The sequence below is a fragment of the Martes martes genome (assembly GCF_963455335.1).
Source record: "Martes martes genome assembly, chromosome: 12".
Taxonomy (NCBI): Eukaryota; Metazoa; Chordata; class Mammalia; order Carnivora; family Mustelidae; genus Martes; species Martes martes.
Window position 1 is genome coordinate 11,975,288 of NC_137900.1, and position 25,188 is coordinate 12,000,475.

Consider the following 25,188-nt stretch of genomic DNA (forward strand, 5'->3'; position numbering starts at 1 on the left):
CTGCCATGCCTGTTTTAAAATCTCAAATAAAATAAGATGGAAACAGAGAGGGAGGCAAATCATAAGAGACTCTTAGCTCTAGGGAACAAACTGAGAGTTGCTGGAGGGGAGGTGGGGGGTAGAGGGTAACCGGGGGATGGGCATTAAGGAGAGCACTTGAAGTAATGAGCACTGGGTGTTGTATGCAACTGATGAATCACTCAATTCTACCTCTAAAACTAATAATACACTATATGTCAATTAAATTGAATTTAAAAAAAAATAAACAACCTCCCTGGAGTGCTAGCAGTAGGATGGCTACAGGATGAGGGGCAAACACAATCCCGTACCACATGAACCAATCACAGGGCCTCTTGCTGGGGGAGAGGGTGTGCTCACACAGGTTTTCAAATGAAAGGCAATGATGCAGAACAAATAAAGCAAACTCTGGCTTCTCCATAGACTGACACCTAATTTGTGAATTATTCAAGTCCCTTGGGGTCCCCTTCCCTTCCTTTTGGACCAGTCATCTTTCTCATCATCCTGGGAAGGAAAAGGGAACGCAATTTAAATCCAACTCAATCAGCAGAGATACCAAAGATCAGCACTGGGAAAAAGATATGGTTGGGAGGTGGGTAAAGCTCATCTTTCTTGGCTTATACTGGTTTTTGATTACTTATGAGTCTCATTTATCTGAAGTTATTCTTGTCTCCCTTTGTTATGAAAATTAGAAGTTGAATACACTATTAATAGTCACATGACTCTTCCTTTTTTTTGGATCTAGGTGAAGAGCAAAAAGGGCACAAAGCCCTTTGGCTCAGGAATGATGATGTTCGATAAGTGATGCTAGAAACCATGTATATCCTACTTTGCTTAAATTGTTACTGGAGAGAAGAAAATTCAAACTGCAACTTCTTCTGACAAGTGGAACTTGACAGGTAGGGTGATGGGGAGGGTGATCTGGAAGCTCTCAGTCGTGGGTCTGAGAGTTAAATGCCTACGGGGAGGGCAGATCAAGTAAGCAGGTGAAGCAGGGAAGCATGTGAGGACAGAAGCAGGGATGCGGTGGCAGCAGAGGGGATGCCCAGGCCAGAGGCACTCAGAATAGATTTCAACCATCACTGTAAGACTAACCCAAGAGCCCTCTGCGGGCAGATGTTGCCCAAGAGCCACCAGTGTGCAAACCCTGCTTTAAGTGAGTTAAGAACTTGCAGCTGCGATCACTAGAAAATGTAGGCAACCCTTAATAACCAGTGGGAAATAAAAAAGAAATGCCAGGAGACTAGAGATAGGAAAAGGTCTTTCTGATATGAAAAGTTCCTGAATTATAGGAATTATATGAGTTTGACATAAATTCTAGGCAGCATTACAGAACAGCTCAGTAGCATATAGTTAAGCAGATGGTACTTTTTGAGTATTTAAAAAGGTAGAGTTCTTTAACAGGAGACTTTATGGGCACAGCAGTCATCTTGTCTTGATAATTTAGAATACAGTAACACAGATGCATAATGTTTGGGATGGAGTACCTAGTGATTTTAGCAGGGAGGCTGACACACTGGGATGAAGGGAGAAACGTGGATATCTGGCTGGTTATTAACAAAAGGAGAGGTGGTGGAACAGGGGCCAGTATTGTCAATGGAAGGTATTTCTGGAGTCATGCCAATGTCTTGGTTCTGTCTTGATTCACCTGGTCTGTGCTGGTGGGCATCTGAGGAATTACGGTGAAGGCATAGCAGGTATACTTACCAAGTCAACAATGAGATAAAATGAATATAATGGAGAAAAGAAGGATTTTTCAGAATCAATTCCTATGAGGTGTTAGTGATCTCTCAAATATTGTATTGCGCTCTTTATATAACATTTGGGTGCAAAAATATGACTTAGGAATGATGCATTTAAGTTGACAATTATGGAAGTATCTTTGTATTTCTAAAAAGATTTATGCAAGTAAAACTTATATAAATAAGTTATATTTTACAGTCGGTAGCAGAGAGAGGAATGTGGGGCTCGCTATGTAAAGAAATCCTTTTCCCAAGTCTTTTAGCAGAGCAGAGCCAGCTCTTAATTTTTCTGATCTCAAATCCCTGTATTGGGGCTGTTTAACATGAAGGGAGAATTATATAATATCTTATTCATATGTGTACAGTTAATTACGTAAATTAAACATGTAACTATCCAAATGGGTGTGTGCATATATTACATATATGTGTATTATCTATCATTTATTATCTATTATATGTTGTCTATCTGTTGAATGTAAACAGGACATGTGATTTCACCGGCCATTCCACTCAGAAAGGATATGTCCTAGAGAGTGCGTGAGATGGGTAATATGGGTCCCCTACTTCCTTGGTTGATCTTCGTTCCCTCATGCACCTTGTGGTGTTTGTTGGGCAGAGTGCAACTCTAGTTTTTAACGATTTTTTGGTACACTTGCAAATGCCAAACAAACCAATACCACCACTACCATCACCAACAAAAATCAAACCCCAAACAAACACAGACAGAAGCAACAGAAGCAGGATGAGACCTGGGCTTAGATGCACGTCTCTGGCACCTGAGCTTGGTCGTGAGCTTGTCCTGGTCCCCCAGGCCTCCATTCCTCCGGAAAGCTAGTTAATGCCTAAGACACAGGAAGGGGGTGCCTGTGATCTGTCCTGAATTTCTGGAAATCTTGGTCATCGTCCTTGAGGGCAGAGCTCTGTAACCACACCCAGAGGAAGATGGTCTTGGGGAAGGAGTCTCCTGCAAGTGCTTGCAGGTAGGTGTGAGAGGCTCAGGTAAGGTGTTATATATAGTTCCTTCCTGCTTCTATCCGGTTCCAAGGAATTGGTGGCATGGTCAAAACATGTTCACAGGTGCTGGCGCCCATCCGCCTCATTCTACTTCCCCAGAGAGGTGAAGGTTTCCTTGTATCTCAATACTCCTCCCCCCTACCTTTCTTTGATCCCAGGTCTGTAGCTTTTTGAGATCAAAAAGCATTTCAAAGTCTCATGCACATATGCTTTGGAAATATGTCTGAGCAACAGACAATGTGTCCACGTGGCACAGTTTTCTGGAAACCACATGGCTATATGTCCATTAATAAATAGCTTTTTCAAGGCCCTAGAATGAGAGATTTTTAGATTTACAGCTCCTTCCTCTGTTTGCCAGAAAATTGCTTCACATCATATCGTCCTAGAATGCTCTATTGTGCAATGACAGATGTGCATAAAATTTGTGCACAGCTTTAAACTTTGTTAATATTGGCAGAGTACCAATGGATACAATCACTCAATGGCATGTGTGTATATACCTGCTTATCTAGACTGCATTCTTCAAAGAAACGAAGCGTCAGGGACAGAAGAACGCCGCTTGTGTAATTTCTACAGTGCCACTAGAGAGTGTACAAAGTGGGTAAGCAGATAAAATGTCGTTTCTTGAAAACTCGAGGTCACTGATTCATATCTTAGAAGTCTAAATCATATCAACTGAAGTCATCAATATAATGCCTTTCCCCACTATTTATAATAGTGCCATCTTCATGTCTCAAATGCTTACAATTGAAAGTTACACCAAGCTTTGTAAGTCTGCACATTCTTTACCAGAATGGTTCCCAAATGCTGGGTTTTGAACATGCCAGCCCAGAATGAAGTGTTTATTAGCCTACAGCAAAACGAGAAAAATGAGAAAATGTAAATCCCTTTGCATTACACTTCCAGGATTCTTTCTTTATATTTTGGGATTTTTTTTTTTTTCTTAGAGTGTTACTGGTTCACAAAACTGTTTGACCAGTGAGATCTGCAAGTATATCACCACTGGCTAGAAGAATCTAGCTTCTCTTCATTTGTTTTCATATTGTTCTATAAGAAGAATAAAACAAAATAATTCTGATAAAAACCCCTCATCCATTATTGTACCTAATTCACAAGTCTCTGGCTGCTGCTGATTCAGAGGCACTGAATATCCGTATGAACCAGGTATGAGGACTGTTCTACTCCTCCTGAAAAGATGTCTGGAGATCTACACGAAACACCCACCCGCTGGAGACCCAGCCCAAGGAGAGACCTCGGGCTGGGTCTCTCTTGGTTGGTGTCTGGGCGGGAATGTTCCAATTTCTGGTCTGAGCCAGCAAACCTGTCCTAGACTCAACAACCTAGTGTCCAGAAGAGTGGGTGCTATTGCCTCCTGGAGAAGTCCAGGATCTCTAAGTATGGGATTTTGGTCTCTAGATGCTTCAGACAATGTTCCATTCTTTCATGAGCTTGGGCAATAAAAATAAACACAAGGGGAATCTCTGTTTTGGGGGGCTGTGCAAACAAACATAGCTGATAAGGCATGCCATGACATAAAACATCCTTGTGAGAGGCGTGTGCCCATGGAACATACCTTTCCGAAGTCACCCGTATCCTCTCATCATTGGACGAGTTGAATCGATCATCCTTTTCTCTGAAATATTCCTCTATGCACTGCTCTTCGAAATCATGTACTTTCTTGAGCTCATCATCAGTTATGAACAACTCTGTGGAAAAAGAGTGAGCGATGTAAGACAGGAAGGACAAGCAATGGCGTCTGATCTGTGGGCCTAATGACATTCCTCATTTAATCAACGTTCAGAAAAGGGGTTGAAATTCTTTACTAAGTGTCAGGCTAACTCCAGACCCAGTCGGGTGACCTCTGTCCTTGTGCTCCTTCTGTGTGTTAGGCTCACTCCGGAGCCCTGAAGTTCTGAGTGTGTCTGGTTTACTGCAGGGACGGGTTCACATTATACACATTGTAAGGCTGAGAAAGGAGCTAAGTCAAAGAAAAAGCAGGTTACTCAAAAGCTCCGTTTCTGGTTTGTGGAGTGTGGCAGACGCCCACAGCTGAGGCTGGAAAGCCACATCCACACATCTCCAGCCTCCTCTGAGGTTGGCAGCAACCACAAGACCCAGTTTGGCTCCAGAGAAAGAAGTGTGCTGCAGGGAGGGGTGGTGTGTTGGGAAGAGGTTCTGCCTTCCTGATCAACTCGTCAGAGGGAGCTGCTTCTCTGCACATTTCTCACCTTCCCCTTCTTCCTGTCTGGAACACGAATGTGATGACTGGGAAGACAGCAGCTATTTTGCTCCCACGAGATAAGACAGTGCAAGAGGGAAGAGCAGAGCCTAGAACGGAACGCAGGGTCGTGGACTTCAGGGAGCCACTGCTGAGCTCTGGACTCCTACCCCTTCACTTTTGGTTACACGAGAAAAATTCAACTGCATTGATTTGTGTTGTTGTTAGTCCGGTTTTCTGTAACTATCAGGGAGAGTAATTCATAACTGATACAGCCGTAGAAAGAGCCCAGTGGAAACGTGAACCCTTTTCCCACTAAGCTTTCTATTTGCCTAGATTTGTGTTTCTAGTGGAAATAGTAACTTCTGGAATTCCCGGCCCTCTTCGACTCACTAGTTTTAATGTCTAGAACGAAGCTGAGCATTGTTTTGTCAGGGACGTTGTTAAAAGCTTTAGACTTTGAGAAGCCATTGAGGAAGTGGCTTTGGTTTCAGCTTTGGCGCACCAGTGATCACCAAGAGGTACCCCCTGGGCCCCAATCCCAGAGGCTCTGGTCCAGTAGATTTAATGTAGGTGCTCTACTTAACACACTTGGAGAAACCACAGGAACTTGCCTGTATGGGGCTGGACTCCCAGTGGTTCCTAAGTGTGGGTGGGGTACTGAGGGACATTTAGGGACCTGCAGGAGCTATTGATATTCAATGTGTGGAGGCCGGGTGTGCTAAATCTTCTGTGATGTGTGGGACAATCCCACACAGTGAAGAATTATTCCACCCCAATGCCAATAGAACCTCCTTTTAGAAACACTGGGTAGAAGGTAGATCGTGCGTTTTCTGTTTTTCCTTTGACTAATAGAGAGCAGGGCTGGTTTCCTCATGAAGTCCTACAGGCATAATCAGGTGGGCATGGGGTCCTACATGACTGTCTGCAGGAGGCAGTGGGAATCCCTGCTTTGTGGTGGCCCAGGGCCGTCACCCGAAGCTTACTCAGGCCGTAGTCCCTCTCGTCTGGGTCGCTCTCGTGTTTTCGCCATCGGCAGCACAGATGCTGGAAGATCATGGTCATGTGGCTAAAGATGATCAGAGGTGGGGGCAGAACCGGCCTTTCGTGGAAAGTCATGATAAGCTGATACCTCTGAAACTTCCACACTTGGTTGGATATGGATTTTACCTCAAAGAATGTATTGCTGAAATAGAGATGAGAGAGAATCAAGGGAGAATCAAGTCACTCCTTTCTCAGGCACCGGAGCCTGCCCTCCCCTGGCCTCCCACTCCGTCCCAAGTCCTCCGAGGAAGGACCCACTTACTTAAAGACAGCGATGAGCAGGTTGACCAGCAGGATGTTCGCCACTAAAAGGTAGCAGGCCATGATGGCCGGCACAATCCAGGCTCCCGTCTTGCAGGGAGGCAACTGAATGATTTTGCCATCCTCCCGGGTCTCATTCTGTCCACAGGGAGCTGAAGGAAGCAACAGAGGCAAGAAATGAGATACTGTGGTTCTGTGATTTAAAAAAAAAGGGGGGGGGACTGATTTGAAGGAGAGAGGGTTTTTTAAAGATGGAGGAAAAAGACGGCCATCTCAAACAAAAAGGAAAAAAAAAGAATTCTAAAAAAGCCAACTAGAAAAATGAAAGCTTTGTGATATCCCAAGGGATGGATCCCAGAGGGGAGCTTGTTTGGCTCCCGAGTTGTCACCGGACATGAAAGAGGTGTTGGGACCGCTGCTTGCTCACCCTGTCCCTTGCCCCCCGACACTCAGTGAAGGATACTGGCTGTCAGGAGGAAGCCTGTCAAGGGCTTTCCTGGGGAGAGGCTGGGGGTGCAGAGTCTCACTGCCCCAGCAAGTTACTTCCAAAATGTGCCATGGAGGCTGCAGCGTCCAGCCAGGCGTAGGAGTAGTGGCAGCGGGTTATTGATTGGAATTAACACAGGGCAGCAGCTAATTGCTGTGGGGAACAACCCAGGGGCACCAAGCTAAGGATCTGCTGTCTCAACGTGGAAGGCGTAAAGCAGGGCAGCACCTTGGGAGGTATGTGGAGGGCTTGCTGCTGGGCGCCCCTGATGGATGGCGTTTCGCCAGGAGGCCAATGAGAGGTGATGAGCTGGGACCCTGGAGCCCTTAGTTACCTGCTTTCTTCCGGTGGCATTTCCATTCCGAAAATGTGCTTTTCAAGGGCCCAGGGCACAGAACCCAACTGCACTGAATAAGTGGGCAAGTGGGAAAAAAAAAAAAAAAAAAAAGAAAGTTCTGGAGGTGGGGGCGAGGAGGAAGGTGATGTGTGGGACTGGGGGAGTGTGAGTAATGTGCTAATGAGGCCCGCTTGGAGTTTCCAGGTAAATTCAGGGGAAAAGCAAATCTTTGACAGAGCTTCTTAGTGCTGCGCCGAGAACACGGCTGGGGAGTGAGACGGTGCCTGGAGGTGAGCAGGGAGACGTGAGGTCCCTCTCCTTCTCCAGCTGCCTCCTACTGGCTTTAGAAGGTGGCCTGCCTGTAGGAAGCGGTGGGGCCTACAGAGGTCTCAGCAGTTCTATAGGCAGCTTTTGAAGGTCTGCCAGGAAGGTTTGCAATGCTGGTCCAGAGTCTCGGCTGGAGTATCTGGCAAGGGAGGTTCATTCCCTTCTGGAGAGCTAACGTGGCTGCGTGGGGCACGCCATCGTGGTTCTCAACCCCGGCTGTGCTGGGGAGCTTTAAAATATGCCGATGCCCATTCCACCCCCAGACAACTGAACCAGAATCTCTGAGGGTGGCCGGGGAAAGGGTATTTCTTTCCTTCAAAACTTTCCAGGTCCCACTCAGGAGAGTCACTGAGCTAGACTTAGGCTTGCAAGTGTATGTGATTTCTGACATTCTCTCAAGCCCCAAAATGCATGTTCTTAGCCCAAAAGAGTTTTTTAATGTCAGGACACTAAGACAGAAAAGATGCTTTACAGCCAGAAAAGATGCTTTGTTTGGATCAGGCTGCAAGGTGATTGTGTATTGGGGTCAGGTGTGTTCCAGCATCATTATTACTGGCATGTGGGGCACTAAAACCACCCAAGAGAGTCCTCTGGAAGGAGCTGATCATCTACTCCCTTGGAAGGAAAACCCAGTGATGGAGCCCCCCCGCCGTGCTTCAGGACGAAGTCCGAACTCTGAGGGTGTCTGGCCTTGTGCCACCTCTTGCCACTTCCTGCCCCTCCGCAGCGTACAAACTGGACTGAGTCTCTTGCGGTTCCTAGAAATGTCACGCTCTCTCTTACTTCCTGATTTTCAGCCATGCTGCTTTTGCTTCCAGAAGGCCCCTCCGAAACCTCGCTCCCATTCCCGTGCTCCACCTTGGGTGCACCCTGTTCAGTTTTCAACGTTCACGTAGCTTTCTGAAACCCACCCCAGCTCACTTTCTGCTCCTTTCCAGCCAGGACTGGGCGAGGTATTGACAGAAACTCTCTGCCTGGCTAAGCTCTGCTCAGGCTCTTCTGGGCTCTTTTTCAGCTAGGCCTGGACTTTTGTCTCTTCATTGTCATTTTCAGCAAGAATCCTGCTAAGCGCTTTGGCCAGAATTCCCACCCTTAATAACTCGTCACCACCAATATCTGCTCCATTTTCTCATCCTCCACCATCCCCCAGCCGGTGTCTTGACCACCTTAGCCAGCCCTTGCCAAGAAGCCGGTTTGGCCTGTAGGGCAGGAACCCCCTTACCCTGGTATTTCCTCTTCCTGATTTTCCAGCTACTGACCTACCCACCGATTTCTGGTTTCCCTGGCTGCATTCAGAGTTGGGCCCAATCTCTCTCTCCTATCGTGAACTGCCATTGTAGTAGCTCTCCACCCCCTTGAATAAAGTCTCCCCTGCTATCTTCCCCAGGAAATGCCGATCCCAGTTCTTTATCTGGGATCCTCAAAAGTGAAGGACAGTAGAGACTGGAGGACACCCGTGGGGAGAGCATAGCATGTGCCAGCCTCTGCTCTGGGCACTTCACAAGCGGTGACATACCCTTGGGTGCCTTACCCAAGATCACACAGCTAATGAGGGGTAATGCCAGAACCATTCAAACATTCATCCAAAAAAAAAAAAAAAATACCGAGTGCTTGCTACCTGCTAGCGGAACGGGGACTGGAGATACAGTGATGAACGAAGAAGTGAGTCCTGTCTTCCCTCTGACCCCAGAGCTGGTAAGTATTCTGATTTATCTCAAATGGCCTTTCCGATGTAGTAATACATAATAATAGAAGTGACCACCTAGCGCATGCTTAAAAGTCAGGCCCTGTGCTACGAGCTTTAGTTATACCGCCTTATTTTAATTGTGACAATATTTTGACACAATAGATCTCCTTATCCCCATTTTACAGTTGAAGACCTGAGGCTCAGAAAGCTTGAGGATCCCTGTCCGGATCTCAGAGTCAGAAAGAACAGCGTCAGGAGGTCCGTGCAAGCCTTCTTGACTACAAAGTTCCCACTGTGTCTCTGAAGAAAGAGCCTACACAGGGCTGAGGGGAGCCTTTCTGTTATGAACAAATGCAGACACAAGCCCATAGGCATCTGATTTTTTTCTCGTTTCCATCACCATGAATAATGGCCTGAGCCATTCAGATGAGGTAACAAAGTCAGAGAGTGAAGAAAGAAATCTCACTCACATTATAGGCATCAGGTGTAGGCACCCATGTTGCAAAGATTAAGATGCATGCCCTTTTAATTCCATCCTATAATATATGTGGAAAAGAAACTTTTTTTAAATGCACACAGTACCTTTTCCCCAAAGAGTAACAGAAAATTAAAATGAAACACTAAGCGGTGTTTGATATAATCAGAGTCATCCTTAAAAATATGACGAAGAAGGGTATTTCTCCAAGATTGTCCCTTCCCCTCCTGTCTGAAGAAACGTCTCAAAAGCTTATTCCAGATCACAGTCAATGGAATAAAGAGCTTAGTTAAGTGTATGACTACATTTATCCTATCTTTTTTTAAGGAAGGATTTTCAACTAAAAATCCATCTTGAGAAGATAACAGGACAAAAAGGATTTCTCCACCTCCTTTTGAAAATCCATACAGTCTGCCAGAGGATTTAGAATTCCATTAGCACAGCTTCTATGGCCTACTCCAAGGGTGAATTAGATTTAGATGGCTCTGCTCTCTTCTCACACAATGCTTTTTTTGGCAAGACAACTGGAGATGCTTCCCTTCGTATGGCTACATCCTTCTAGAAGGTTCCTGATCTAAATGTCTTGGGGGGTGGTGGAGCCAGACCGGAGTTTTCCTTATGGAAGTGGGGGGCAACTTTCTATTTCTTTCAGGAGGGCTACCGTCTATGTCTTCCAGTAAAGGAGGACAGGAAGAGCAGGTGTAATTGAAAACCAGGGAAGCTCCAACTTTGTAGAGTCAAAAGCACCATCTGTCAGCTCTGCCTCTGACTTCTTTTGTGTTTCACTTCTTTGCCCTTCCCCGAGCCAAACTGCTAGGTAAGAGGCAAAGCAGTAGTGATGTGGCACAAAGGTAACTGTCAGGAAGGAGAGAGAAGAGGCCTCAGTTTCTCCATATGTGAATGTAGGGAATGCTATTCCCTACAGCACGGGGCACACATGACAACTCAGGAAGTCCAAGATGATTTTAGAATACAGGGGCAGGGCACTGAATAACACTGAATCGGATAGTGAGAAACTGATGACCTTTTCAAGTCCCCTTTGATCTCCCTGACTCCATCAGAAAGAATATGCCAGTTGAGGATAATACTCCTTTAACACTTGCTTCATTTTTGCTGAACTCCTTTATTAGTGAAAATTAGACAGGCTTAAGGCTCAAACGACTGGACAGAATTTCATAACAAGGTGGTGGTCGTTCTGTTTGTTTTATGGTTATCTTCTATTTCTATAAAATCACACTGATTTTTCAACTTAGGGTCATGATGATACATTTTAAAAAATAATTTAGCTTTGAAAAAGAAGCCAATTTCTCTAAAACCATCAAAGACTAGAACACATTTCTACAAAACAATGAATGGTTTATGTGACTAATGATTGAAAAATGCTGGACTAGATGATTTCCAAGCCCATCTAGTCCTGTTTTTCTGTTACTCTGTGTTTCTGTGGCGAGGAGTAAAAGACCAGAATAACTCGCAGACTGGATGGTCTATCCCTGTAGCTAATCTATCCCTGTAGGTCTATCCCTGTAGGTCACTTGTAGAAGCCTTACACTTTCTACCCTGAGCCCAAAACCAATCAAATAATTAACCCCCACTGTCTGACATGCCCCACTGCAGGGGGCACCAATGACAAAGCCTTGGACTCTTCAGGGCTTCTGGTCTACTTGCTATTTGCACACATGTTCAGCCTTGAGCCACTTAAAAAGCACTACTAAACTGAATATGCCTCTTTTTTTTTTCATCTGGTGAATGAGAAAGCAGGATGTCACAAGTCAAGGTGGGTCATGTGTGAGTCATGGGTGTGGGTGGGGCATGTATTATGGGGGAGAAATTCACTTCCCTCTGTTGCCTTAGTTCTCCGGTCTTACTATTCAATACATGTAGTTCACATGGTGACAAAATTGTCGTTTTTTGATGTTATTTGAGAGGCTTCAAAAGTCCAACCTTGGTATTCATTCTTTGGATTGGGAATTAGTATCAGAAAGATTGTGGGCAAGTCTTGCTGGGGCAGGAGGTAGCCTGTAGCACGGGTCCGCGAGTTTGTTGCCATGACACACTGGACCGACTGCACTAACGGCTCCAGTTTGTCTCCTCCCCACACAGCGAAGCTCCTTGGCCATGTGATCTGACAGTTTCTCTCACCAAACAAGTAGAAGCTATTTTTTGGCTCCTTGATTCTGAGTTTGGCCATGTGAGTGTCTTTGGCCAATGGGATGTTAGCAAATGGGATCCACAGAGAAGCCTAGACAAAACCCTTGAACGCTTCTGTTTCCACTCTTCCACCCCAGTCATAACCATGAGGAACATGCCCAAGCTAGTCTGCTGGAGGAGGACACACGCACCTCTGATTCTAGTCACTTCTGTGGCTGGAGCTCAGGCTGGTCTGGATCAGCTGACAGCCAGCTGAGTCCCTGGCACGTGACTGAGCCCAGCCATGACCAGGAGAGCCGTCCAGCCAGCCCACACCCTCCTGAGCTGGATACGTTTACAGCTTTAAGCCACACCTTCTAGGGTGGTGGGTCCCTGGGCATCAGGTAATGTCCATATCCATGGCCAAGAGACAATGACAATACATACTGATATGCACACTCAACATCCTTTGCACTGCTCACAGCTAGGAGAGACAGTCTGCCTTTCAAGGCAGACAAAGCCCTAAGGTCTTCACTAACCCCCCCCCCAAACCCCCAGTGTAGGGCCATTCCCATCACCACCCAAAGAGGAGCAAATTCACTGAATGACCAATGACTAACCAGACTCTGTCTTTAGAACTTAAACTGAGGTGCAGAAACTTGAGGGAGAGGATGCCAGGAGCTTCCCTGAAACATCACTGGAGTCAGACCAAGTTAGATCAAAGGAAAGCAAGTCATCAGAGGGAAGGAGCGGAGAGAGAGGGGAGGGAGGAGAGGGGAGAGTCAGGGAGATGACTGACTGAGGCTGGAGGGAAGTGGTGAGAAGGCAGACGAGAGTGGTCGTGTCTTCGGAGTCTGGCTTCCCCAAACCACTTCCAGTTTCATTTCCAGTCAGCGCACGTCACGCTTTGCTTCCTGTCTTTGAATGTCTCTGAGGTTTCCTCTCATACACTTCGAGTCGGTCTTTATTTATTCTAGTTTGAGTGGGTTTTGTTTTCTCACAATTACCATTTTTCTGTTGTTGAGGACAGTCATTCACACCTTAGGGAATCAGCATCTTGGGCTAGAAGTTTCTTGAGAGGGGACCGTGATCCAGAGTGCTGGGAATTCATGGCAGTTATGGAGGGGGCTCAGGAAAATGTTGGAAGGACAGAAATAAAAAGCATTTAACTTACAATTTTACTGAGGGCTCACCTCACTCCTTTTGCTATTTGCCTAAACAAACTACGATTACAAGAGATTTTTTCTTCTTCAGACCAAAAACAACAAAACAAAAGTCCAAGAAAGTCAAATAAATGATTTACTCTCCCAGATCTTTGTGTCACCGTCCATCTCCACGGTCATTCTTGACTGGGAGGTTCTTGTCATAGCTCCTCATGTGGCAACAATATCCCTTCTCCTTCCGTCACAGATGTGGGGAGCTTGAATCCATTCTCATGGCCTTAACCGTGGAAGGTTTCCCCAGTGGGTCCACACCATCTTAGCCGTCATGCCACAGGAATATGTTCCATGCTTTTGTTTAAAAAGGGATTGCATGATTTTTCAGAAACCCATTCATCTATTCCATAAGGTGCCCGAAGAGGGAAGAACCACGCTCTTCTTCAGGAGGGAGCGTCTTATCAAAAGAACCAGCAATCTCCCTGCAGGGCTTCCTGTGCTGAGAAACATCAGTCCTGAGAGCCAGACTGGGCATATCTCCATGTAGACATACAGACGTACATCACAGACGCGAAGCTGTAACGGCTCCACAAAAATGATCCATGGCTCCTGCCGATTCCCACTGGATCGTGCCCCCAGAGTTACTGACATCAAGGGAAACAATCAATGTGGCCCCTAATATTCAGTAAAGCATTTACAAGCAAACACGAGTTCCCGCTGACATTATTTACGAATTCCCTGGTAAGCGACAACGCAAGAAATCCATTTACACTCACAGCTCATGCTCCTGGCTCTGTCTGCTGGCACACTTCCCTCTTGGTGGCCCTCTGACCCATCTTGCCTGGGCTCTGTTCACCCTGCCCCTCTCCTGTTACGTGAGGGCCAGCTTCACGTAAATAAGAGCCCACTTGTCTCTGTTTCCTATTAAAATGTGAGCTTTGGGGTGCCTGGGTGGCTCAGTGGTTTAAAGCCTCTGCCTTCGGCTCAGGTCATGATCTCAAGGTCCTGGGATCGAGCCCTACATCAGGCTCTCTGTTCAGCAGGGAACCTGCTTCCCTCTCTCTCTCTCTGCCTGCCTCTCTGCCTATTTGTGATCTCTGTCTGTCAAATAAACAAATAAAGTCTTAAAAAAAAATTAAACATGAGCTTTTCACACTTCAACGGATGCTCCTCCAACAGCAGAAAATCTAGACCAGAGGTGGTCCACGTTCTGCTTCAACCTAAACTCCTGTGGGCGGGCTCACCAGTGCCCATCACTTGCTGCCATGTTGTGAGTACAAGTCCAGCTGTATGCTAAATATAAACAGCATTGTGATTCTAGTACACGGTTGCAGCGCAGCACATCTACGTATAGTAGATTAACAAATACTTTCTCTCCCCGGGCAACACTGACATACGCCAGTTGCAATGAACACTTTCACCTTATATGAGTGATCTGTTAAAGGTAAGAAACTCGGGTGCAGGTCAAATGGAGATGCAAGGCTGGGGGCACAGAGAGGGGAAGGATAGGGAAAAGCACTTTGCTGTTAATTGTGGTTGGAATATTTTAAATAATCACATTGCTGTACATTTCCCGTTCGGGGATCTACTAAGAGGGGGGAACCATCTTACTAAGTCATGTTCTGAAGTCCCTGGACACAAGGCACTGACTGTAGGTGGGCTCAGTCTGAGCCCTAGACTGGACATTTTGCTATCTGTATACTACTCAGTAGGTCAGTTCCTGTATCTGAGCCTCAGTGTCCTCAAGTCTAAGTTTGACATCATAGTAGTAGAAATAATATGAATAACGATGATGATGCCTGTCCAGCTTCCCTCATCATTCTTTCAAGTACTAATAGAGTCCCTTACCCTGTTCTGAGGGCTTGGGGTACACGGGTGATGGCACACCAGAGACCGCTGCCCTTCTACTGCCTGCACAGGGAAGGGCTGGGGATGGGAGTGGGTGGGCAGAAAATAAACACGAACCTAATAAATGAGTAAACAAAGTGGTGTGCTAGTAGGCGATAAGCATTGTGGAAGAAAAAAGGGCAAGGCAAGGGCAAGAGGATCAGGAGGACGTGTGGGTGGCTGGGAGCCACACAGAGAAGGTGAGGTGGGAGTCAGTGAGGGTGTTGGACAAGATGCTCTCTGGCGACAGGGTGCATTAGGCAGCAGGCACTGCCAGTGCAAAGGCCCTGGGGTAGTCACATGCTTGCTGCATTCTGTGAGCCACAGGCGAGTTCTCTTGTGTGAAGTAGTGCAGGGCACAGGAACTTAGTAAGAGGAAAGATCACTGAGGGGTGGAGGGAGGGCATCCTGTGGGGCCTTGGGCAGATCCAGTCAGATAGTGATAAGGTGCTATTACTTTCTGTCATCCTTCCTGGCTCTACTAAAGAAACAGTAATTCCCCTTCACCCCCTTCACCTAATTTAGCTCCTGCCCGGTGGTTTCTTGCTCTACTAAGTGAGCCCTCTCTTCATGGCTTCTGTTTTTTCTCAACAGCTCCCTGATGCCCTTAAATGAAATCGGGACCAAACCCCTGTCCCCAGGTGGGAGAGCTGAAGCCGGCTGAATTTTGGTCCTGCGCAGTCTGCAACAGGGACTCTCAGACTCCCCTCTGCACCCACCTGCCAGAGAGAAACGGGGAGCTCATCAAAACCAGTGCCCGGCTCACACGAGCATTCTCATGATCCCACCCACATGAAGGGCTGTCCTGCCTCTATTGGCCAAAGGCAGAGCTGGTTTCTCATCTGACTTGAGCTAAATCACCTCTTCTAGACAGAAGACATGCTCACAGTGTGAGCCTGGGGGAGGGGCCAGGGTTCGCAGGATGGCTTCGGGACACAAACCCACCTTTTCTTGAAACCCTTTGGCAGCAGCTGTTTGGTGCCAACTGCTGTACCCACCGTGTCAAAGAACAACAAGCCCAGGTACAGGCAACCCCCTTGGTGACTTGAGTATCTTAACCTCCCCTGGTGCAGGACTCCCACCAAAAGCTGTGGCCAGCGGATAAGTCTGAAAAATGTGTGGACCGTTGTACTCCGCAGAGTGCGCGGCTCTCACAGTTTATGAAGAGAAAGAGTGGGTTTGAGCTCACAGCTCCTGAAGACAGGAAGGTTGTGACTGCTTTTTAAAGTGAAATAGATGGGGGGGCGCCTGGGTGGCTCAGTGGGTTAAAGCCTCTGCCTTCGGCTCAGGTCATGATCCCAGAGTCCTGGGATTGAGTCCTGGGATTGAGTCCTGAGATCGAGTCCTGGGATCAAGCCCCATATTGGGCTCTCTGCTCAGCAGGGAGCCACTTCCTCCTCTCTCTCTGCCTGCTTCTCTGCCTACTTGTGATCTCCGTCTGTCAAATAAATAAATAAAATCTTTAAAAAAAAAATTAAAAAAAAAATAAAGTGAAATAGATGGTTGATGTAGCAACTGCATTTTCCTCTCAGACCTGGGTCCTCCTTCTTCCCCCAACAAGGATGCTGCTGTTTTCACAAACCAACAGCTGAGTTGAAGAGAGTGCTGGAAGAGAGATGACTTCACTTTGTCATTGCACAAAGCATACGCTGCTGATGAGACCGCTGACCTGTATTTGTTTTTTTAAAAACACGGCCATCCCATTTTTAAAATAAGTTTCTGCTTCACGCGGCTCCACTCTAATAATGCTGGGTGGTGGCGTTTCCTGTGGCCAAGTCGGTCTGAGGAGACCTTCGGGAGAATGTGAACATTAAATTACAAGCGGTATGAAATGGGCTCGTTTCTGAGGCCTGCCTAGAAGAGGAAAAAGCCGGGCTTCCCTGCTCTACGCCTTGACTCATCATGAAGCAAAGGCTGCTCTCTGGGTTCTCTGGTGGACCAGTTAGTGTGCTACAAATGCAGGGCGTTTATAACGGAATGTTCTTTCTTTCCCCATATATTGTCCAACCATCGAGTCAAAGGAGAATGATTAATATGCAGGCTCTGGGCCACACGCTGAGCCATGACACATACACACATGTGGGTGAGCACAGCCACACCCAGGAAGAGAGGAGAGAGAGCCGCTAAGAGAGCTATGGGGTCAAGTTCAGCTGGACTGCTAAGTTAGCTAGCAAGATACAGAGCAGCGGCCTCCCGTGCGCATCTACCGTCCGCCTGGGTACAGTCAAATCCCAGGGTGAGATGCAGTGCTACTGTAGGTGACAGAAAACCAATGTCCAATGGAACAAGAGTGATCACCGCTCCTTGGGGCCGCAACAGGACGTGCCAACGTGGACAGACATATAAGGCGGATGTTCATCTATGGGCTTTCAAAGAACAGGGCTGATATGGGTCTGATCAAACAAGTTTCAAACTCAGGTACAAGGATTTAGAATTATATAGCAAATAAACCATAGTTCCAACCATCTTAGAGATTCTATGTCAGAGTCTAGCCGGATGCTTTCACATATATTAGCTCATTTCATCATCATAATAACAAATGCGCTTTTTAAAAAAAGGTAATAAGGTTACAGAGGCGGAACATGAGGACAACGTGGTGAAAATCCAGCAAGAAACACTTGAGGATTTCTCATCTGCTCATTTGCTGTTTAAAATTCCATTTGACAAATAATAAAGCACTTGCTATATCCCAGGAAGTATTCTGCATGCTTTATAAATTTCAGCTCCTAAAAAACAGGAGAAAAATACAAGGTAGTGTCTTAGTGAGTCAAACTGTCCTAATAAAAATGCCATAGACTGGGGGGCTTAGACAACAGATATTAACTTCCCCCAATTCTGGAGGCTGGAAAGTCTAAGACCTAGGAGCCAGATGAATTGGTTCTCCAGCGAGAGCCCGCCCTCTGGTTTGCGGACAGCCATCTTCTCACTGTATCCTCATATGGCAGAGAGAGAGAGAGAGAGAGAGAGAGAGAGGAAGCAAGCCTTCCACAGTCTGTTATTAAATGGGCACTAAGCTCATCATGAGGGCCCCTCTCATTTCCTCTAAATCTAGTTACCTTCTAAAGGCCTCAACATAGTTACACTGGGGCCTGGGGATTCAACACATAAATTTGGGGAGAAATAATTTAGTGCATACCCGGTAGGTACTATTATGTCCATTCTACAGATAAATAAACTGAGGCCCAAATAGGAAGTCACTTGCTCAACAGCATACAGCTAGTAAGAGGCCTCAGAGCCTGAATTCCCAAGACAGTCCATCATCTTAGCTACCGTACTGTTTCATGTCTCGTGATGAGGCAGTTGACGGCTACGTTAAAGTTGAAGGTCCAGACGTCTGCATATAGACTTCCTTGTGTTTCATTCTTTTGTCTGGGTCAGGCGCCCCCAAATGGTGATATCCATAGGGAATACTCAGATGAAGACTTCCGAGAGTGTAAGTTTGAGCATAAGTAATTTTTGGCCAACATGCTTACTTTAGAACCACATCTACGTGGACAATACATTCAATATAAATGGAAAATGTAGACTGATCACCACAAATATAGTGCAAGAAATTACAAAGCCCAGTTTTCATTTTATTGATTGTCCACTGCTGCTTTTGGAACCAAGTAAGCTGGTATTTTTTGGAAGGGTCATGAACAATAATTCTTGACCCAGAAGTGCCATTCATAGGGTGTTGGACAAGCTGCTTCATCTCATAGGTTTGAAGACTCCACTTCAGTCCTCTTCAGGTCTCCTTTACTCCAGTCAACTGTGTAAACAGACTGTTTTTAACCCATGGAAACCGAGATCTCCCCACTTCACTAGAAGGTATAGATGGTGACGGAGGGCTTCATTTAGCACCACGGTGTTGGGTTTGCAGTGGGATCTGTTGGGCAAAGGGTGAGGCATGGCCTAAAATAATGTATAATCAGTGAACAGAGCCAAACCTTGTTTTGCTGTGTGTCAGGAGCAATTAGCCTATTACTTCACGTTACTAGGTGAGTAAAGGAACTGGTTATATCCGTGGTTGCCATGGATATGCTCTGCTCCAACTGATCCCAGATTACAGTATGATGTTGAGTTGAGGAATATCAAGCAAAGGGATCTGGCCTGACCGACTGGTGGAAGTGTGTGAGCATCTGAGACCAATCGAGATGTTCACAGTCATGTTTATGTGCTTCAGAATTAGAGAGAGCTGCCATTGTTATGACAGGTACACACGGCCCAGTGAGCAAAGTGGTGCCAATAATATATTCATTGCAGCCCTCTTTTCATTTAATTAATTAGGTTTTCATATGAATAAATGAATTTTTTGGGTACCTGTGTCTTGTTCAGGCCTGTTTGTAGTCTAAGTTGTATTTCCACACAACTGACCCAGAATATTGATCCATGAATAATGGCACTTAATCTGCTCTACTTTGAGATTTGAAGAGGTAAAGCCAAGGAGGTTTCCATCTTTGTGTGGATTTGGCAGTCTGAATTACTTAGTGATCAAGATTGGAGTTACTTCGGAGTCTGGGACTCTTTATTTGTGTAGAATCTTCTTGCTAGGCAATCTGTAGCTAGCTTAATTTAACATATGGTATACATGTAAAAACAATGGACTTGCATTTCTTAAAATTACATAGTACAGATTTTTTGTTGTTGTTGCTAATTTGGATTCAGTTGGCATTTCATATTAGTAAAGGTTTAGATCCTATTATGCAATGACATTGTAAAAAGTTAATTTGCCAGACAAGCAACATTTGGCTATTTTCTTTCTTCTCCACCTAAGAGAATCCTGGTGTAAATTAAGTCGATTAAGTATTGGGCCATTCTGACATGACCATATCACTGCTGGGTAGAGTAGATCCATGCACCAAATGTCCATGGGATGTCCGGCAAGTCATCTAAGAGTAGAGAGAAGCCAGCCCATTGCAAACGAAGTACTGGATTCCAAATGGCTCCAGCACAGAACTCTTCTCCCGGTCTCTCAACATTCTCTTCTTTTGCTCCACTGTCTTTCATTCACTTTTATTTCCATGCTGATTTTTTGAAGAGATTCTAAGGTCAATTTTCTGTTCCCCCAGAATAACAATGCCATTTGTTTTGAGCTGGCCAGAAGATCCAATGTCCCCCTCCTGCATGTCCTAGCAAATGCAAGGCCCTTGACACCTGCTTTGAGGTTGCACAGGGGAAGCTTCCTCTCTCCAGATTCTCAGAATGCTGTGAAAGCCAGTCTCCGTCAATGCTGCCGTATTGCACCTGTACCCACGAGAGGCAGAAAGCCCCGGAAACATGATCCAGAGCCCGCAGTCTGGGTTCAAATCCCAGCTCTGCCATTTGTTAGCTGGGTAACCTATGGCAGGCCACCGAAGCTCTCTGGGCCTCAGTTTCCTCTACCATAAATTGGGTGATAATCAAAAGTACCTCAAGAGTGTTGCTGCAGAGGGAAATGAGTTGTTGATCCACGTAGAGCTTTAGATAGTGCCCAAAACGTAGTGAGCACTCAGTAAATGCCGGCCCTTCCTGTAAGAGGCCCTCTGGTTGACAGTCCCCAGCCCAGGCTCCTGAGCCAGCTGCCAGGTTTCAAAGTCCAGCACCAGCTCTCGAATAGCTGTGCACAGAGGCAAGTTACTTATTAGGTCAAGCTGTATGACCGGTTTCTACAGAAATGGCAACGTCACAGGGTTCAATCAAATACGTGCGTGATATTCTCTGTGCCTCGGTTCATTTGTCCATTAAAACCAGGGGCCATAATCCTTCCTTCTAGGATTATTATGGGGAGGAAATGAGGGTGCATTCACAAACACGTGGGACAGTGCTTGATATACAGATAGCCCACTTAAGTATTCGGTATTATTATTTGTCTTACCCTCACATCTCATTACCACTTGAGACAAACTGTCCCCAAGAATAGCCTACTTAGTAATCCTTCTTGCTTCTGTCAATCAGACTTTCTGTCTCATGTGCAATGCCCGTCCTGTCCTCCAAAGCTTGGTCTCAGTCTGTCCAACTGCCCTGCCCCCGCCGTTCCCTCCATTTCTACCACATCTCCTGGCTTTTGTATCTTACCAAGGACACGGTGTTTTTACATTTTAGCCACCAGTGGCTCCCATGGCATCTTTGTCTTCTTCATATACTGACCTTGGGGTGTGAGGGTCTAGAGAGGACGTGACATTTCTTCTACTTTGTGTCCTTTCAGGGGATGATTATTTTATATCTTTAAAGAAATTCCTTAAGTTGTATCTAAGTATGGGACCTCCTAGCATCTTCCTATATGTGTGTGTGTGTGTGTGTGTGTGTGTTTTACAACGGACTTAAAAAATAAAATAACTTTAGACTTAAAGAAAAGTTGCAAAGCTAGTCCAGAGAATTCCCAAATGCCCTTTACCCAGTGTCCTCTAAAGTTAGAATCATCCACAACCATTTTACATTTGCCAAAATGAACAAACTTACATGGGTCCACTTCTATTAATCAAACTTCAGACCTGATCCAACATTTTTCCCATTTTTCACTAATGTTCTTTCTCTCTCTCAGGGTCCCATCCAGGACACTATGTTGCATTTGGTCATTCTGTCCCCTTTGTCGCCTCTGGTTTGTGACAGTTCTTAGTCTTCCATGTTTTTCATGACCTTGACAGTCTTAAGGAATCCCAGTCTGTTTTACAGAGTGGGAAATCAACTCCCAGTCTGTTTTACAGAGTAGGAAATTAATAATTTGAGTTTATTTTCTCCCCCTAATGATTAGACTGGGGTTACGGACTCTTGGGAAGAACACCAAAATGTCAAATGTCCTTCTCATCATATTATCTTGGGGGTATATGATACCAACATGACTTCTCATTGGTGATGTCAATCTTGGTACCTCTGTGGGTCTACAATTCTTACACAGAATTCTCTGTATGCTACAGTTACCGAGAGACCATCCAAACATTCATGGTAAGTAGCTACAATGCCAAAACCACAGCATTCTGAAGCACTGAACAGGCTTGCTCAGTTGTTCTCAACCTTATCAGACCCAACACCTTTTTTTAAACAATAAATATTTTCAAATGCCTTGTTTACTATTCTGAGTAAAAAATTTATAGAGGGTATAATTTATCTGTACTCATGGTCAGTGAGTACAGTAAAATCAATATAATATCCTAACTTTAATATAAAGGGGCAATACAAGGAAAATGACATGTAATAAAATAATAAACATTTCCATATATAAATGCTCAGGTCTGACTACTCTATAAGCCCTAGTAACGTGGTCAGATTCTTATACCCGTAGGAAGGCCGTTCACAAATGAGACAGACACAAATGTACAGACTGATCGAGGACTCAAGGACAGTGAGTGGCACTGTCATTGGTGAGCTCATTTTCTCAAGGGGTGAACCACCCTTGGGAAAGGTCCAAAGCCAACAAAATAACCACCGCCCTCAATTTTCATGGTGTTTCTTTCCTGGAAAAACCCACTGCTTACAGAAACCATGCAAAAACATTATGCCTTTAAAGGTATGATGGAGTTAGGCTCTGATGACCATAACACATGTGTGTATGTGCTGGAACAGCACAAAGCTGTGTGGGGCAGAGAGCAGTGCTTGATTGTGGGAATATCCTGTGCGTTTTAGGATACAGGTTCTCCTTGGACTCCACCTGCCACATGCTAGTGGCACACCTGAATCAGAGAGGGCAAAGAGACACACTCTTTGAATTTCAAGACAAAATTTCCAAACTATGGGGGCCATGCTGCCCTAGTCAAGACTACCACCAGTGTAGCTGATGTTCAATGGCTCCTGTTCATTCCTTGGAGCTGGGTGCGGGTCCATGTCACCAGCACAGGAAGGCAAGACTTAGCCTGGAAGTCAGGTCTTTCAGCTCCTAATCTGCACGATCTGGTGCTTGTCAGACCCTCAAGAGGGACCCACTGGTAACCCTTGGATTGTTGCTGACTGATCAAATCATGCAACTCACATCACCTACACACATGCCTACGCACATGCTTACGTACACACACCCCACCAATACTGCCACAACTCAATTCCTGCGACGAGTCTACCCTTCGTAGACTTTCAATGAAACGTAGGAGAATATTCATTACTTTACATTGGCCTAAAAGACCCTGCTCAACTTGACCCTCATTTGCCCTTCAGCTTTATTTAATACAATTTCTCCCCCCTTGCCCACGCATGTTATGTTCCTACCATGCTGGTCTCCTCTCAGTTACTGGCAACAGTTACCTCCTCCCTGCTACAGGGCCTTGACACATACTATGCCCCCCTCCCTGGCTCCTTTCCTACTTGTTACCTGGCAAGCTCTTACTTGCTCTGCATAGCATAGCTTTAAAGTCACTTATTCAGAAAGCCCTTCCCTGAGTCTCCTTGTGTAAATACTCCAATTTCTTCTATTTCTTGAATATACACTTATCAGAGTTTAGGATTAAGTATTTGTGTGATTCTGTGTTTGATACCTGATGCCTCCACTAGGCTCCCCAAGAGGCAGGAGCTTCCCTGGCTTTGCTCATTATTGTACTCCCAGCACACAGCCTAGGGCCTGGAACGGAGGACGTTCTAAATCTAAATCTTTGCGCAACACGCTAAGAGAGGAATAATTGTGTTAGGTATCTAGAGCGACTACCGGGTTGACGAGAAGGCAGACACAATAGGGCACACAAAATCACGGCTTTCCATGATGGGCAGGAGCAAGGGAACCTTGGTTCCGCTTTGCTGGGAAGACAGAGAGGCATGCTATCTGAGACTGTTTCTTTTGGCTTCGTTGTTTCAGTGGGCTTGGTTTCAAAAGGACACCATAGCACAGAGGAGGCTGGGAGGACCTCTGTTTAGACAATTCAAAGCTCCTGCATCTGTCTGGAGCTAGCTGCCCTGCTAGAAGGAATTGGAGGCTCAACTAACAGCTTTGCAAGCTTTGGCATTATAAGACTCAACCCGGTAAATACGCCTGGTACACTTCTTCCTTCCCCTGGTATTACCAATATCATCCTATCTCTGAATAGTTCTGGATGTTGTGTCTTTTAAAGTGCAAATTTCAGCTTCGTTCTTTCCCAAACTTCGGTCCTTTGGGTATCGCTTGCATTAATTTGGCACATCTGCACGTCACCAGTGCTATTAATTATTAATGTTTTTCTTTGAACCCATCACGCCCTGACATTGATGCAGATTTAAGCTTCAAAACACACACTAATAGGCATGAACATGTATTTCTGGGGCTTGTTATATTCATTTGGGAAGGATTGCTTTGTCTTCACCATGTTCCGGACGTGGATGTGGGGACGCACACCAAAGCAGACCTCCTTCCTGTCCTTAATTTGTTAAGAATGCTAATGAACAGAGAGGTCCGCTCACTTGCAAGGTCACAGAGTGATCGGCGCTGTCAGAGCAGGGATTCTGAGTGTCTGGCTCCTGGTTCTGACCTGGGCTCTCCCTGGTCACGCAGACTCAAAGCATTCTTAACCCAGTTCTCCCGCCACACCAGGCACTCCATAAATGTGAATTGTGATGGGACTAATGATCACTCCTCAAAGCCGACTCTTCTGTGAGGCTTTTCCCCTGAGGATGTCATATCCAGTACATGCCGCTGGTACCTGGGGAGCCAACACCTTTCAGCAGGCTCTTCCCAATTTGTAATATTCTGAGCCATCTGTGAGCCATGTCTCATTTACAAATGCTTCATTCTTCCTGTTTACATTACTGGGAGGTTCACAGTTTGGATGATGAATGCTATTCTAACTTCCTCATAGGAGTCAGGTAAATCTCCTCTTAGGAGGGAGGATGTATTTTTCATGTGAGTGTCTAACTCATCCATGATTGTGCTTCTGAGAATAGCCAAGGTGTCACCACCCCAGGGCCAGAGAAAACTTTCAGTGAGGCCCCAGGATGGCTCCAACACTGGAGAGAGCTCCCCTCCTGACTCTGGAAGCCACCACTGACTTCTAGAAGATTCCCTGCCCTCCTGTTGGCAAATGGTGGTGTGCTGTTTCCTGCACTACGGCAGAGCTGCTGATGCTGTTTTTAAATTCAGTCCATAATTTAGAATTAAGTCACACACCGGACCCCAAGCATTTCACCATGACATGTTACACCAACCTGAGCTGCTTTTGACCTTAAACTCTAATCACACTGATATTCTTTCTGATCCTTGCCGAACACATCTAGATCACTCCAACCACAGGGCATGGGTCCTTACTGTTCTCTCTGACTGGAACATTCTCTCCCCTGTACTTGTCACACCTGTTTTCATCATTCATGGTTCAACACAACCTTATCTCTTCAAGGCCTTTCCCTGACCATCCTATGTTAAACTCTACTCCCAACTCCTCAGCCAATGACCCCCTTGTCTATTACTTCAACTTACTTTCCTTATGGGACTTATTTTGACCCCCCCAAATAGCTTATTTATTTGTTTACTAATGGCCTATCCCCCTCTTGCCCCCAGGAGGA

The 25,188-nt window shown here is 45.8% G+C and overlaps 1 protein-coding gene across 22 annotated transcripts in view; it reads right to left on the minus strand.

The window, feature by feature from the left end:
• The window catches only part of TRPM3 (transient receptor potential cation channel subfamily M member 3), a gene marked incomplete at its 5' end in the record, with an annotated part of 786,868 nt that overhangs the window by 13,001 nt on the left and 748,679 nt on the right, over positions 1-25,188 (minus strand). For all 22 annotated transcript variants that reach the window (XM_080819682.1, XM_080819679.1, XM_080819696.1 and 19 more), the window contains 3 exons: positions 4,348-4,480; positions 5,979-6,178; positions 6,299-6,449. In XM_080819682.1, coding sequence (XP_080675808.1) covers positions 4,348-4,480; positions 5,979-6,178; positions 6,299-6,449 — 484 coding nt within the window. The remainder of the gene's footprint in view (positions 1-4,347; positions 4,481-5,978; positions 6,179-6,298; positions 6,450-25,188) is intronic.